Source organism: Procambarus clarkii, chromosome 14, assembly GCF_040958095.1.
Source record: "Procambarus clarkii isolate CNS0578487 chromosome 14, FALCON_Pclarkii_2.0, whole genome shotgun sequence".
Taxonomy (NCBI): domain Eukaryota; kingdom Metazoa; phylum Arthropoda; class Malacostraca; order Decapoda; family Cambaridae; genus Procambarus; species Procambarus clarkii.
This window is the reverse complement of record NC_091163.1, coordinates 1,406,296-1,423,445: the sequence shown is the minus strand read 5'-3', so window position 1 is coordinate 1,423,445 and position 17,150 is coordinate 1,406,296. Positions and strand designations below refer to the sequence as shown.

Genomic DNA, 17,150 nt, shown 5'->3' with positions numbered 1-17,150 from the left:
TAACACTGAAAAGCATCACTGAGAGTACTCAGGGTATGGGTAACGATGTGTATCAGTGCTATACCGATGGCTCTGTTGAAGGAGGTGGACGATGTACCGGATGCGCATGCGAGAAGCAGCCCCAGACGCCACCATGTGGTGTTGAGGTTATTCAAATGAGCGGTCGCTTAACGAGACGAAATTGTCGGCAATCGGGGCGTTCGTTACCCCAAAGGGTCGCCAATTTGAGGCGGTCATCACTCGAGGTTTCTACTGTATGTTGGAAATTGGTAAAATACCCAATTGTCTAAGATGATTAACCCTCTGCCTAAAATACCATGTATGTTAGTAGTAGCAGTAGGCATCCATCAGTCTCAGGAGACGTATGGAGTTGTGCTCTGGTTGTCGGTCTGGAATGGCCTCTCCAGGGCGTAAATCCAGGGTAAGTTGATACGGAGGAGAAGCTGCTACCAAGCAGCAGGTCCCCCCTCTCCACGGCACCGAAAGTCTCCAATGGAAAGGCAAACGCCAATACGATTGGTTCAAGTGCCGTCGCAGGAACTGTAAAATGTTAGTGGTTGTGCAAGAATGCAAGAACACCAATGTTCTCAAACCCAATGTTCCTTCTTGTATATAAATAAATAATAATAAAGACTGGAGCTTGGGTGTCCAAACAATTGGTACTCACTGACTTCAGGCACTGTTAATTTTTCATTAATATATCCGTAGGTTTTGAATGTACTTTACATGAATGTACACTGGCCATTCCAGTTTCATTTTATAGAACAAATTCTCCTCTTTTTTTGCTTCATACCATAATGTTTGTAAAAAGCCTATGTTACTATTTCTTAATCTACCGAGAACGTCAAAACTTTCCTGTGTCCAAAGACCAGCAAACTGAATTGTACTATTTCTGTAGATGTTGCATTACCATAATAAATTCTGGTGTTATTACATGCAAATCTCTTTCAGTTCGTACTGTAGGTGTTTCTTGTGTAATTTTTATTTTCACTTTGATGAATAAATTTTCAGATGCTGGGTCCTGGCACCTACCCTGTACTAAATTTTTGTTTAGAAAGTTGGAGCATTAAATATTATTTTAAAAATATGTTTTGTTGAGTAAAGATTTTTTAAAAAGTGGATTTTAGGAGATATTTCTAATGAATCCTTATTTTTCACACATAAAATGCCTCTAAATACACAATGAAACCACAATAACTTGATCTAACTGAGGAAATCTTTGGAGCAGGATGGCTGGACCGAATCTGCATCCTGTGGTTTATATTGGAATGCATCTTCACAAATTAAGAGCCATCATCAGCTAAATAATGTGTGCACTTAATAAACATGACTGTAGCTCATCTTACAGTACAGTGTACTCTTAATAGATTAAATTAAATATTGTAGTGTTCAGCTTATGAAAATAAAACTTGGTTTTTATTTCAGTGACGTTTGCGAATGGGAGACCTCTTGAGAATGCAAATCTGCAGGTAAAATTACACCACAATAACTCTGGTAATTTCCGAGACCAAGATAAGCGGATTCTTACAGTAGAAACCACAAAATTGGACTATGTTGGGAAAAATTTTGGAGAAGAACCGAGGCCGTTGTTTGCAAATCAGTCTGTTTTTCTTGGTGTACTAAACAAGGCTACAGGTTTGCATATTTTATGAAGTATTGATTGACATTAATGTAAAAAACTGAAAATAGTGAAGCAAATGATGAACAAAATTTGTTTATTTTATTTTTTAGACGTCGGAGTAAATACTAGTTCAGTAATATTTTATACATAGCATTATATTTTTCGATACAGTATTACTGTGAAGTCTAGTTTGGTGATATTTTGAGCATAGTGTATTTACCAATGTACACTGAATATAATTAACTTTCATTGTTTTCACAGGAAAAATGAAGCTCATAGAAACCAGTGCATATTGTGTCAGCCCAATATTATCAGCTAAGAATACCGCTTCTGATTTGGTGTTACCATTTGAGTCACTGACATATGCAGAAAAGCAACAGGCAATATCTTCTGAATTTGGAACTAAACGATCTCAGCAAATGGTGAACCGTCGGAATCAATATAAGGCAAGTTCGGATTAGTTAGGTATAACCCGGAGAAGAATGATTACTTATTAACCTTTGGACTGCTTGGCTAATTAAATGTACTACAGTACATTGAGGTGTGCATGACAAAATTATTACAATTTATGACATTACTGGAACACTCAATATTTTTTTTTTTTATATATATATATATATATGTACAAGAGTTGTTACATTCTTGTACAGCCACTAGTACGCGTAGCGTTTCAGGCAGGTCCCTGGAATACGATCCCCACCGCGAAGAATCATTTTTTAGAACCAAGGACCCATTTTACTGTTGAGTTAAACAGAGGCTACAGTTAAGGATTTGTGCCCAGTAAATCCTCCCCGGCCAGGATACGAACCCATGACAAAGCGCTCGTGGAACGCCAGGCGAGTGTCTTACACATTATTTGATATGATCAGCTGTGATGGCTAAAGTGAGGTCTTGACTCATTTGTAATAATAGATAAATTTCTAAAGTGCTCCTGTAGATAATTAGTTAAAAGAAGAAAGTATCACAGTTGGTTATTCCCTATTGTAAGATCCACTGTCATCGGACTAGGATCATGAACAGCCAGGCAGGATGGCACTGACAAGTCAACAGAACGATGTACTCGTCCCTACTATCAGGCAGGACAATGTTTGTCCTAATTGTGCATGATCCTGTTCATTGACTTCCGAGTCATTAGGGGCAGCAAAATAAAATAGATCAGAAGTATTTGTTATTCCTAACATTTGGTTTTTTCTACTTTATTAATTTTTCACACTTTTTATTCTCGGCCAACTACAGTATTTTCTTGACTAATGCTTGCAAAAATTAGTTTAATATATTGCCAAAATAATGAAGCTGTATGATGGCATTAAACTCCCCAGGCATCAAGTCTTCTTTCATTGTGTATTCAGTGTGCTGTATTTGTTTGCTTTGCAGGTTAATGCCCAAAACATGTCAGGAGCTATTGACCAGGCTACAACGTCTGTCACTTTGGAACCTAAAATGTTAAAAGAAGATTTAACGACACACGAGACATTTGCAGCAGTTTTACCAAAGTGTAACAGAGAGGTAAGTACAGTACCATAATGCCAAATTTTGAGTGTATTTTACTTTTATTTTACTGTGGCAGCTGCTACATTTACTCCAATATGTATGTTTATACAGTAGCATTCTTGTGAGCCTGTCTTGTAATTTTTCTGGTACTTTTTCTATCATCTGGGATCATATAGAGCATACACACAAATCTAAATGTGTTTTTTTCTGTCTCTTCTCCACTCAATGTTCATTTTAAGAAAGAACTACAAAATAATAGTCTTAGAAATTACACAGAGATCACATTAACGTGATGCATCAAATGAACAAATCCGCAAGGGCCATGACGAGGATTCGAACCCTCGAATCCTCGAATTCGAATCCTCGTCACGACCCTGGTGGATTTGTTCATAGTCTTAGAAAATTTTAATCAAGGCCTTAAGCATCATACCTAGCATAAAACATAAAATACTGTAAAGGCAACTGTGGAAATGCAATAAATAAAATATGAATATACAGTATATGTAAATATAAATAATTATGTGGGTGTGGATCACTAATTCGTCTGAGCTTCAGTAGTAGTCAGGGAAAGTCGAAAATTCCATTTTGGCAGCAGGTTGCTGCTTCAGGAAACTTAACCTTATTAAAAACTACAGTACTGTACTCAATAGCTTGGTCAATAGAGCTTCAGCCTCACATGCGTGGGGTCCGTGATTCGAGTCTCCTAGATCCCAGGTGAATGGAATGAAGAAGGCCTGTTGTATCACACAAGGCAGCTGCTATTGGCCCATACGACAACAGGCCTTCTGCATTTCATTCACCTGGGCTCAAGCAGACTCGAACCACGGACTCCACGTGTGTGAGGCCGAAGTTCTATCGACAGAGCTATTGAGTAGTTTTAATAAGGTAAGATATGAGGGAGCTGCTATTGGTCCATACGAGGGAGCTGCTATTGGTCCATATGAGGGAGCTGCTATTGGTCCATACGAGGGAGCTGCTGTTGGCCCACACGAGGCGGCTGCTGTTGGCCCACACGAGGCGGCTGCTGTTGGCCCACACGAGGCGGCTGCTGTTGGCCCACACGAGGCGGCTGCTGTTGGCCCACATGAGGCAGCTGCTGTTGGCCCACACGAGGCAGCTGCTGTTGGCCCACACGAGGCGGCTGCTGTTGGCCCACGCAAGGCGGCTGCTGTTGGCCCACACGAGGCGACAGCTGTTGGCCCACACGAGGCGGTTGCTGTTGGCCCACACGAGGCGGCTGCTGTTGGCCCACACGAGGCGGTTGCTGTTGGCCCACACGAGGCGGCTGCTGTTGGCCCACACGAGGCGGCTGCTGTTGGCCCACACGAGGCGGCTGCTGTTGGCCCACACGAGGGGGGTGGGCTACAAGTTAAGTGAGAAGGTGGTGGAGGTCAAAACTTTCGTAATTTCAAAGCGTTATATGACAGAGTGCTGGGAAGACAGGACACCACAAGCATAGCTCTCATCCTGTAACTACACTTAAGTAATTACTAAGGAGCTCCTATTGGCCCATGCGAGGCAGCTCCTCCTCTACCTGCTTGGGGACAGCGAGAAACGCCCAGTGGAAATAAAGAAAAATTAATGCTAGTGCTGAAATGTTGCTTCAATCTGGAAATGATGCCAGTGTTCTTGTTTGGAATAATTGGTTGTTAGTGTTTGATAACCTCAGAAGAGGAATTAGACAGAGATGGTGAATTTCTTTCAGCTGACTCCTTCTCCTTGCACACCTTTTTACATGTTTTGCCCCTGAACTATACAGTACTATATCGAGGTGTGTATGACAAAAAATAATTAACAAATCAAGTGAGAAAAATGACATGGCAAGTGGAACAGTGTAGGGGCTAATGCCATGGTAACTTCAAAGTGACACCACCCCTTACTATACACACACACACTGCTCTGTGATGTCTTAATATATCTTTGATTCTCTGCTCTTATAAATGAGGAAATGGAAATAGTCAACTAATGAAGAGGCTGAATGTGCAAAATCAAATAAGTTTGTGTCAAGTTTACAAGGACTAGTTACTTTGTTTTATTATATACAGAAGGTGTATTTTATTTGCTCTGTCATCTTGAGGTTATCTTGAGATGATTTCGGGGCTTTAGTGTCCCCGCGGCCCGGTCCTCGATCAGGCCTCCACCCCCAGGAAGCAGCCCGTGACAGCTGACTAACACCCAGGTACCTATTTACTGCTAGGTAACAGGGGCATTCAGGGTGAAAGAAACTTTGCCCATTTGTTTCTGCCTCGTGCGGAAATCGAACCCGCGCCACAGAATTACGAGTCCTGCGCGCTATCCACCAGGCTACGAGGCCCCTTTGTTACACAAAGACTAATTTATATTCTTTATTACACGAGGACTAGTCTATTTACTGTTACATGCATATGTAAGGATCAGCTCATTTGTTTTATTATGTACACACATTATCATTACCCGGTGGTAATGATAATGTGTGTACCAAAATTTTTTTTTTTTTAGGATTTTAGTTTTTGTCCTCCTTTGTTTATTATTTGAATTTGTTTTAACCCTTACATCAACTGCATCCTCTTAAGCATTGTGTGTTCCCATGGCCTTCCTCCTGCCACTGTAATTGGCGGTGGGAAACAGCTCTAGCGCGGTTGCGTCTTGGCCATACTCACTTAACTCACGGTCACTTAATGGAGCGCCACCCAGCTCCTTCCAAATAGCATTGTCCCTCTTACTGTCGTGCATATCCTTGTTGAATGTCCAGACTTCCAGGACAAGCCTGTGTCTTGCTTTCCGACCGCCCCTCGCGGTCACTTGTCACTCAATAGAATTCTTAGTGAATCGGATACGTTTGATATCGTTCGCCTTATGCGTTTCTGTTCTCGTATTGGCATCCTTGGTAATATTTAGCGCTCTCTGATTATTCCGTACATTTGATGGTGCTACATAGCCTTCCCGGTTTGGTGCCTTCTGTTGATAATTACTTACTTAACCTTTACAAATGTTGCCTATCTCCTTGATACCTATTTACTGCTAGGTCAACAGAGGCATCTGGTGAAAGGAAATGTGCCCAACCATTTCTTGCTGTGGGACTTGAACCTGGGACAATTTGGTAATATACCAGCTATGCTGACCACTGTGAATCCCTTGTGGTGGAAAATTTGGAGTTAAAGTGCCACAAGAACAGGATCACATGGCTGAGTTGGATGTGACTGGAAGGGAAATAAATGGCCAATGATGAAAGGGGTGATGTTATACAAGGAGGTAATGTGTGGTGTTATATAAGGAAGTAATGTATATTTGCCTAGTTACCTAGATGTGCTTGCGGGGGTTGAGCTCTGGCTCTTTGGTCCCACCTCTCAACTGTCACTCAACCGGTGGATATATAAGGAGGTAATGTGTGACGTGATGAAAAGGGTGATGTTTAAGGAGGGAATATTATATTAGGTTAATGTTTGATGTGCTAGGTTTATAGAAACCAAAGCTGAGAGGAAGCAAGAACAAAGTGTACTCACCTAGTTGTGCTTGTGGGGGTTGAGCTTCTGCTCTTTGGTCCTGCCTCTCAACTGTCAATCAACTGGTGTACAGATTCCTGAGCCTACTGGGCTCTATCATCTCTACACTTGAAACTGTGTATGACGTCTGCCTCCACCACATCACTACCTAATGCATTCCATTTGTTAACAACTATGCCAATAAAAAAGTTCCTTCTAATATAACTTCTCAGTGTGAGACTGAGGTGAGAATTATTAAAGGAGTGAAAGATTATAAGGAATAAAGAAGAAATATGCAATGACATCACAAGAATGTGAAATATCAGAGGAAATGTTGAGGTAGTACAATGGAATTGAACCTGTACCCCTGGACTTTGGTAGCCACACTACCATGTACAAGTTGATAATGTGTGTAATTACCTAAGTGTGTGTGTGTGTGCGCGCGTGTGTGTGCGTGTGCACGCGTGCATCTGAGTTTAGGGAAAGCAGGTTCGAGTCCATTATATAATATCAATTTTTTCTCAAAGAAGGAATTTTTTTAGTATATCAAGACTAGTATTAAGAAATAAAGAACTTGTATAGTAAAATTAAAGTTTGAAAGGTTCAGGGTAACAGTTGTGATTGCTACTTCATGTGATGACAAAACTGATAATGAAAGGAGGCTTTTAGGGTAGTTGAGGGTGAGTTGGTATGATACCAAGGAATTACAAAGATGTATTTAACATTTATTGAGAACTTTTGAGTAAGCATTTTGAGAAAGTTGCTTTAAAATAGGATCTGTCTTATATGGGTAAATAGGACAAAAGCAGTACCTTTATTCTTATGTTCTTAAGCTCTTGATAATGTTTTTCAACAGGCAAGTACAGTAGAGGATGTGTACAAGTTGGAGTCTATTGCTCCAGACCATGTTTGGGAAAGTTTGGCATCACCTGCCAAAGTGCTACTGAGGGAAGAGCAAATAGAGAGCAAGTAAGTGCTTGAATTCAGACATTATATTGTTACCTTCTTACCTGGCCTGGAAAACCATCCCATGATATCATCATGGTCTTTAGCCAGAAATCAGAGTTAACACCTTGATCTGTCACTGTTGGTGTGCACAACTCTGAGACTATCATAGGCACTGCAGCCTACCAGATTAGTGATTGATTTTAAGAATTTATGAAAATCTTTCTTGAAGTTTGGTGTTTTGTTTATAGTTCATCATATATTTGATGAGAGGGTATCAAAATGTCTTGGGCACTTGATGTTCATGGCATTTTCTTTTTATAAATAACTCTTAACTTTATGGTTTTGTGTGTTTGTAATTACAGAATGAGAGTTATCCTTGTGGTGTCTGTCTTCTCTATAATTTTTGTCATATGGTATTTTAAAACTTCAGATAGTTTTGACATCGACTGCTCTTTAATTTAAGTTATTCCATCTTTCTAACATTTTGTTCACAAGAGATTTTTCATATTTTTTTCTAAATTTGGGGCATCTGTTTTCTTAACCTATGGGCTCTTGTTCTTGAAGTTGTGGGTTAAAAAATTACTTTTTATAAACTGTCAATTTCTGTCATGGTTTTGTATGTAGTGATATGTTGCATTTTTGTCGGCTGTTACTGTGGAGAGCCCCTCCGGCTCCCCGGAGCCTACCGGGCTGATATGTATGTATTAGACCATGGCATCAGTCAGTTCGATGGAGTTCTAGCCTACTGGGGACCATGAGCCAGAACCTCCCCCCCCCCCTCCCTGCCCCTCCTCAGAGAGGCACGAGGAGCAATGGCCTATAGAAACCCCAGTGTGGTTGGAAGCATTCTGTGTCTGCCATCTACCAGGTTAGGCCCCCAGAAAGGTAGGGAGGTAGGGGTCCCAAAGCAAACTACAGCTGGTTAAAAATTGCAATTGAAAGCCGAACTAGCAAGCAGAATTCCCTAAACTAAAAGCGAGAGCAAACAAGCATGACATCACTATCGCCGCCGTGCCCCACACTGTGCAGTTCCCCCCCCCCTCCCTGGGAGGGGGAAGGGGAGCTTTCCCCTCCCCAGACCCCTTGCACCAACTATCCAACCCCAGTTCTGAGGCTGATGTGTTGAGTAGCGGTCCTTCGACTCTGGCTCCAATCCTTGTGCAATGCTGTGCCTCGTGATGGTGTACGAGCCAAGTGTAATTCAAGAAGTACTGGAGCTGCATGTGCCTAGGGTCACCTTCCCTAAGTGCCCTGTAAGTACTGCCCTTACAGTTTGGGGTTACCTTCCACAAACTGTTTGGGAAATACCTCCGCAGGGTTCTTTTACTGTTCGGTGAATGACCACCCTTTGGGTCAGCTGGGGCTTTCTTCCCGCTGTTTGTCCTTAGGTAGGAGGTACTATCGTCGCTAGCAGGTGCGCAAGGTACTGTGCAGCCATCTTATAATACACTTAGCAACCAGTTTTTTTTTTCTACCACAGACGTGGCCACACATTTACAATGCTAACGAGCATATATACATTTTCTTCTGTCCTCCATGGACAGGGTTAGAGAAGTGTTAAACATATAGTTCAGGGGTTTATTGAACACTCAACCACAGAAGGTGATTCGGTGCTTTTAAAATGCTAAGCTAACCTACTTACGTAAATACATAGATACACAGATCTACGTATGCCCTACATAAAGTGTTTGATGTGTCTTTTACATAGTGTCATTAATGTACATTCACAAAGGTGAAATGTAATTCTGATCAGCTTCCATATATACTTTATACCCATACATATACATACACACACATACATATACATCCATATATACACACACATGCATTCACATACATTTGTCTCATTTACTCTGACAGGGTGAGATAGCTGATAAAGAAACTAGTGAGCAATTAAGCACTTAATCACTGAAGGTGATGAAGGTGCTTTTACAAGCTCAGGTTATATTGTTACATCATATATATACATTGTATAATTGATATATTACATGGTCAATCTTGGATACAAGTCCAATATATCAAGTGTTCCAGTACTCATATAGTAATTATAGAGTTCAGCATACCTTAGCCCAGGAGGGCGAAAGTCAGTCAGTATGGGACATTCTACAATATAATGTTCAAGAGTGCATGTTTTCTCTTTCACAAAGTTGACACATTGTGTACTCGACATTTGGGTTTTGAGAAAGCTGCCAGATACGTCTATATCCCAGGCGTATTCTGGCCACTATAACATCACATTGCCGGGTTCTTGTTCTATTAGTCCCATATGTGAATGTCTCCTCACGATATCTATCATAATATTTAATGCTACAACTTTCAGGTCTTTGTGAATTTGTTAGGTCGGTGAGATTTTCATTAGATATTTGTTTAAGTATTCTCTTTGTCACTGCTAATGAAACACCCATATCAATTTCTACCACTCGTTTTCTGCAGGCTGTCTTAGCAAGCATATCAACAGTGTCATGCTTTGAGATGCCAACATGTGATGGTATCCATAGGAATTTAATCTCAAATCTGTTTTGGTTGTCTGGTGGGGGTCTACCTGGTGTGGTTACAGGACCACTTGTATTATTTTGGTGACTCTCCGTTAGGCCCCTGTGATTGTACACATTACAGGGGTTCTGCTTTTGTTTGTTTGGTAGTTCTGGGATAACTGGTTAGCAGTACCTTGCCTGGGCTTCCCTTAGCAGTCAGCCTAAGATCCCTGGAAAACCCCATTGGGGCTCATTGGTTCAATGGATGCGTCCTCTGAGTCCCATCTCATTTTGTGCAAGTTTGAAGGTTGTTCTGTCCCCATGTCTCAGGGTGACACTCGCCATTTTTGCCTCCGCCTGACTGCCTGTTGGATTAATGACACCTGCCTTTGACCCGGAGTCCTACAAGTGATGTTCCTTGCTTGTACTCCAATTCACCCAGTCCACTGCTATTGATATTCAGGTGCAGGCAGCTTCAGCATATCATGCAAGGTTTAGGTTGCTGCAACCCGCTAGGTTAGTTGCCTTTCCAGATGCCCGGAGGCTGCCCTGCTTTGGCTATAGGAACCCGGACTTTGGGGCATTAGTCGCCTCTACTTTGGTTTTGTCCTCACTCTCTTGTCCTATCCCTAAAGTTGTTTGACCTGCTCCCCCCTCTGCCCTCCCCTGTTGCTCCCAGACATCTGAGGGTTTCAGAGTCGGGGCAGGGTTTAGATGGTGGTGAGACTCGGGCGGTTTTGGGGGGTGCCCCTTCTGGTTTGGCGGCGGAGGCATTCGAGCCAGTTCCTCCTGCCAGAGCTCTTGGATCAGACCAGCAGAAACCCTTCTTCTCTGCTTTTTCTCCACAGGCAGAGGGTTTGGAGGATGATTCTGCCCCGGGTCCTGACATGGAGGATCCTGGGGCTTGGGAGGAGGCGGCTTGGACCCCACTTGACCATGCTTGGTATCCTTAGAGCAGGGCTTGTTGTTGCAGGGGGGAGGGGTTTTCTTATTCCCCCCCTCCCTGTACGAGTTTGATATGAGTTCGACTCCTCCCTGGGTTCGGTTCCTGGTTCCCTTGGGTTCCTCAGTTCCCTCTTTCCAGATGTTTTCGGCTTCCCACTTCCCGCCTAAGGAGATTCAGAAGGCTATTGCTTCGTACCTCCTGCGACACCCGGATTTCGCCTCGATAATGGAGCCTTCTTCATTTGAGTTTGGTTGCTCTTTTTCCTTACTGCATGCATTATGAGGTGCCTTACGTGCATTACGACCCATTGGGGGCGTGGCATGCATTCTGTCAGACCTGCGCGCTTGAGTGGCGGGAAACTACTATGGTGGTTCAGGTTTACTTTGGGGGTGAGTTTGAGTGCCTTAATGGGTGCTTAATTGCCCCTGCTCTTCCTTGAGGTATCAGATAAGTACAGCTTCACGTGCAGGTTCCTGCCCTTTCGGCGTCCTTGATGACTGAGGACTTGCGCGCCCATGGACATTTTGCTTCAGTCTTGTGCTTCTTTTCCCCTGCCTTAACTGTCTTTGGGTTGGCTCGAGGAGGATATGGTGCTGCTGGGTTCCGGGCCTGCGTCTGGTGCGCTTGCCTTGGCAGCTCGGGCATCAGCTGCTTTCTTGAAGTTGTTTGTGCCGATTCTGAAGGAAGCGGTGTCTGTTCTTTACTTCTCGCCTCGCATGCTGACAGGTGGTGCTCGCTCACTCATTGGAATCTGCTTGGGCTCTTGCATTTTTTGCGACCCTTTTTTACCCATTGCTGTTTGAAGAGTTTGCGGTTATGCAATATCTGCAGGCGGCTTCATCTAGTTGCTGTCCCATGTCAGACTTGTTGATTCTCTGGGGGGGATGTGGCCCTGCTTGGAAGGGTCGTGCCAGGGTTTGCAGTTCCTTTGGTCGCGGTGGACCAGTAGTGCCAGATTTGGAGCCAGCCCCTTCTTCGGTGCCGAAGGTGCCTGGTCGGCGCAGTGATCGCCCTGAGCGTCCTTCGGCTTCTAATGAGGGTCGTCGGCCCTTTCGCAGTTCACCCCAGTTGATGGAGTGATGGGGGGGAGGCTCGCCCTCTGCCCCATGCCTGGTCCCACAATTCATGGGTGTTTCGGGTCATTTCTTCCGGCCTCCAGTGGCATTGAGTGGCTCCTCCTTTGGGGGGTTCGGGGTTGGCTGGGCAGGCCTCTTCTCCTGCGCTGTCAGATCACCCTGAAGTGGGTACGCTTGGTCGTGGTCGAAACAACGGCGTCCCTCAGGTTGGTTTCCCACCCATTTCTTGTGCCAAAATGGGACTGTGCAGATCTGAGATTCATTCTGGACTTGTCCCGTCTGAGCCCATGTGTTTTTTGTCCCTCCTCTCGGATGACCACTCTGTCCCATGTCTGGCTTCTTTTGGAGCTGGATGGTGTGTCTGGACCTCCGAGATGCGTATTGGCACCGTCTCGATTCATCCGGGTTTCAGGACTGGCTCAGTTTTGTCGTAAGGTGGCACGCTTACCGCTTTCGTTGCCTTCTATTCAGTTTCGAATCTGGTTTCTTGCGTATTCACACACCTTACCCGGGTTGTGGTGACCTGTTTGCATCTACTAGGGGTCCGAGTTCTGGCCTACCTCGACGACTGGCTGGTTTACGTCTCCAGCCGGTCCATGTGTCTGCTCGCCAGGGATTTGGTGCTTTGCCAGCTTGCCGGGTTCGGGTTCTTGGTGAACTGGCGGAAGTCCTATTTGGTCCCCTCTCTGGTTCGGACTTGGCTGGGTCTTGTGTGGGGCTCTTGGACCACTTTGTCTCTTCCCTCCAGCGGCATTGCTGTGGCTGCAGTCCCACCTTCGGCTGTTTTTGGGAGGCACCTGGGTCACTCGTCGATTGTTCGAGCAGCTGTGAGGGAGTCTGAACTTCACCAAGCTGGTATACCCATTCGGTTGGATCTGGCTTCGGTGGCTATTTTGGATCCTTTGGGGTTGCCCCTTCCGCCGCTCACGCAATCGCTGGGTTTGGTCCCTGAGGGCCTTGCGTCGGCTGCTGTGTTGCTGGCTTCCTCTCGTGTGTCTGCCGAAGTTTTGTGGCCAGTGCTCACCAGGCCGGCAAGGGTTGGTGGGGTCCGTCCTTCCGTCGAGCTCACAGCATGGTAAGGAAGTTCACGGCGGTATGGAATTAGTTTCAGAGGGTTCGCATTGTTCGCGGATCGACGATCTGGCTCAATTCGGACTGCTCCCCAGTAGGGCAGTAATCATGCCGAATACTGTCGCCTCATATCATGTGGCACTAGCGGAGCCGCCTCAGCTTGCATTTGGGGTGAATGTCATTTCTACTCCGTTTGCAAGCTAACTCGTACATTGTTTCACCTCCAGCCTGCTAATGCACCACCTGAGCTGTCCTGGTCGTTGGACCAGGTGCTCTCCTCTCCTCAGTTTGTGGTGGCCCCTTTGGTTCATGATTGTTTTTCTAAAGCTCTTTTCTTGTTGGCATTGGCCTCTGGGGATCAGGTCGGGGAGCTTCATGCTCTCCTCTAGCGCAGGGGTTTCTGCTCTCGGTCCTGGTGGTCAGTTTGTTTGCAGCTGTCTCCTTTTCTGGCTAAAAATGAGACTGCTACATTCCGGAGGGGTCCTTGGGTTGTTGATGCTTGGTTGGTTCGGCCTGGGGTGCATCATGTCTTGTGTCCGGTTGTGGCTCTTCGTCGTTACTTGCATGTCATGGTCTTGGTGGCTGGGGAAGCGATTTGCGTGGGCCCGGTTTCCCTTCTTCCCTTTTCCAGGGCGCGAGTCTCCCAGGTTATCCGCAGGGTTATTTGGTCCAGCCAGCCTGCGGTCTATCCCCGTGCCCACGACGTTCGTAAGTTCGCAGCTTTTCCTGCTAACATATCCTGGGCTGACGTTCAGGCATGGAGTTTTTGGTGGTCAAACAGGGTTCTGGCCGCATGGTAGCTTGTTAATGTTCCTGGCCCTTAGCTGGGCGTGTGTAGTCTTGGGTCGCAGGTTGCAGCCAGCTGTCTTGACTTCGAGTTGAGGAGTGAGTGGCGACCACCTCCAGGGTAAGTCCCTCTTTTTCTTGTCTTTAGTTAAGTAGCTTCAGGGAGCCAAAGGGGCTCTCCACAGAAAACCAGCATTGAATGTAATGAAACGCCATTTTCATGGGCGAGTCCTGGAGGCTCCCCAGCAACCCTCCCTAAAACAAGTAAAACAGAAACAAATAACATTTACTTGGCCAACCAAAGGCTTAGGGCCCATGCAGGAATATCCCAGCAAAAAAAATTTAAAAGTTAGGATTGCTTCAGGAAGCCGACGGGGCTCACCCAAAAAGTGTCGTTTCATTACATTCAGTGCTAGTTTTCTGCCATATTTGTGTTAGAAAACTTGTCATTAACTTGGATTAATTTTAATTTCTTGTATTTTTGTTTGACCAACAGAACTTCAGTGCTATTCCAACAATTGATCACAAATTCTAAGTCGAGGAAAAATGAAGATGACAAGATCCGAACAGCATGCATTGCTCTTTATGTGGAATACCTCATAACCTTCCTCAAATGCAGGGGTAGAGAGCTACAAAATAGTAAGGGTCAAGACAACTTATTGAATGACTGCCCCCCAAGAGTTAAACAATACATTCTGAAAGAATATACTGAAACTCACCACCAAAGAAAGTAAGCCAGAGGATAGTACTGTACAGCTATACATAGAAAATAAAAGTTAACCATATCACCAAATTTGTAAAATTAAACATATCATTTAGCCACAGATGAGGATTTGTAGGCAGTAATTGAGGCTTGTAACATTGTGGACTATTTTCATGGCTTGCAATTGAGAGACCCAGGTTCAATCCCCAGGCATGGCAGAAACAGTTGGGTACATTTCCTTTCACCTGGTGAAAGTTCACCTATCAGTGAGCAGTAATGACCAAACAATACACCAGAAGATGAAGAAACGATGACGTTATGGTCTGTCCTGGACCATTATAAAGTCATGTGATATTCCATGACGAACTGAAACGTCGTCGTTTTTTCATCTTTTGGTGTGTGTTTGGTCATCATATCTTCAGCCATGTTATTGTGACTCATCGTTTGCGACAGTGAGCAGTAAGTACCTAGGCATTAAACAACTGTTGTAGGCTGCGTTCTTGGGGAAGTTGGTAGTTAGTCTAGGGGGACCTTGGATAGCCTAAGTACAGTCTTTATCACCCAACAACAGGAATTGTATATACAGTACTGTATTTGACATTTTTATAATCTTTAGTTCTTTTCATAAGTTAATCAAATTCTACTCAAGATAAAGTGCATATAAATGTGGCACAGTAACTTAAGTAATCAACCAGTTGGCTTTAGTAGCCTTCATCAGTACCATGAGAAGCAGAAATGGCTTCTCCATATTCCCATAGAGTATTAAATGTTCCTAACCTCACATTGCAGCTGACTTGTTGTGTTCCCACTGTAGGTTGTGCAAACATCTAATGGGAAACAGTCTTAAGTAGCAAACTCCCACAAAAGGAATAGAACAATTGACTGCTGAAGCATATGAAGTCTGCGTGAAGCATGTGAACAAATCCACAAGGGCCGTGACGAGGATTCGAACCTGCGTCCGGGAGCATCCCAGACACTGCCTTAATCGACTGAGCTCCGACAGGGTGAAAGAGTTGAAACCGAAGTTCTACTGAACTTACTGGATCCCGCAGCCTCTCCGAGGCACAAACCAGGATTTTACACAACTCCCCCCTGCACTCAAGCTATGTCAATAGGCTGTTCTTCCTCTTCGCCCTTACACTGTCTTCTAAGACACTGTAAGGGTGAAGACTTGGAAGATCTATACAGACTTGGCAAAGGTAGTTGATAGGTGTGATCATGGAGGGATGCCCCATAAAATGAGATGAATCCAAGTAACACACAGTAGGGCGAGGGTTTTTTAAATTTTTTGTTAAACAGAATGCAAAGGGTAGCAGTCAAATAAAAGAAAGTCCCAAGCACAATGAAAAGCTCTGTACCAAAGGGCACAGTCCTTGCATCACTGTTTATACCGTTAGAAATGTTAACATTAATCATTCTTTGCAGGGTACGCTCCAACCTAAATGAGGACCGTGCTACTTGCTGTGTCTTGATTTTGTCTCTGATGGCAAATAAATACAAGCAATCAGTCAAGACTCTTCTTCAGTCTCTGAGTATCAATCGAGACAGGTATGTTGTGTACTTTTAGCCACCCACTCTGTGCATGGGCTACGGTAAAGGAGATGAATAAATGTTCATCTGATAAAGGACTTTTTGACTCTTTAAGTTAATCAAACAAAAGACCATATTTTACTATTAAAAAATAACTCGATCCTCAACATAGGAACACTTAAGTGTATTACAGTAGTGTGTGGTACAGTAACTGTTTGCCCTCTGCCTTAGGTTGTTTATGAATACAGACCCAACTGTATGTCAGTAGCTATGTTACGTTACTTGTTCTGAACTGTCATTTTTGCACTGTTTAATGGGATGGTATCAATAGAATCTTCACATTTCTCAGATATTTATTATTGCTGGTCTTAGAAAAGTGGCTCTACTGGTCTCATTTATTTTTCTTTTGCAGACTTAACAACCTCATGAAAGTAGTTGGAGCAACGTATGTAAGTGATAGAAATTCTTATGAGCTCAAGATCCCTCTTGCTAAATTCTTCAAAGCCCACAAACGTGTTAAACCGTCCAATAAGGGCTGGAACAAATAAACTACTGTGCAAGTATTGACTTTTTACATGATATTAAATTTGAATATTTAGGTTAAATTTTATTCTCCTTGATTTCTCATTGGAAAATTGTAACAGTGTTGAATGTTGTAAAGTTGTGAACCTTATGCACAATAGGAACATAATATTTATACTGTATACAGTAGTTTGAAATGTGCATATGACAGTTGTGGGGAAGAATGTTATGACTAACAACTCGCAAATGTTTGGTGTGTTGCAAGTTGTTACATAAATAAGTAATGGAGGTCTAATTAAATTGCATGAAATCAGGAAGGAAAGTTAATGCTCTAATCTTAAATTTTATACATATGTGAAACATAGCATGCAAACTGAAGCTGTACAATTTGCAGTCTTGGGCTGCATATGACGTTAAGATAAAAGTGCATTCTTAAAAGAACAGAAATCCTGCTTTAGATAATATTCAAATGTGACATGTTTTGAGTGTGGAAGATATAATGAAAAGCAGTGTCGCTGAAT

General features: G+C 43.7%; 1 protein-coding gene across 1 annotated transcript in view; it reads left to right on the top strand.

Annotated features, from left to right (window-relative positions):
- Nucleotides 1-16,705, top strand: part of LOC138349511 (DNA-directed RNA polymerase I subunit RPA49-like) — a 17,867-nt gene extending 1,162 nt beyond the window's left edge. The window contains exons 2-8 of the mRNA XM_069324625.1: nucleotides 1,426-1,635; nucleotides 1,883-2,067; nucleotides 2,996-3,127; nucleotides 7,430-7,542; nucleotides 14,371-14,604; nucleotides 16,003-16,125; nucleotides 16,520-16,705. Of these exons, the coding sequence (XP_069180726.1) occupies nucleotides 1,426-1,635; nucleotides 1,883-2,067; nucleotides 2,996-3,127; nucleotides 7,430-7,542; nucleotides 14,371-14,604; nucleotides 16,003-16,125; nucleotides 16,520-16,655 (1,133 nt within the window). The 3' untranslated portion in view covers nucleotides 16,656-16,705. The remainder of the gene's footprint in view (nucleotides 1-1,425; nucleotides 1,636-1,882; nucleotides 2,068-2,995; nucleotides 3,128-7,429; nucleotides 7,543-14,370; nucleotides 14,605-16,002; nucleotides 16,126-16,519) is intronic.
- The last annotated feature ends 445 nt before the right edge of the window (nucleotides 16,706-17,150 follow it).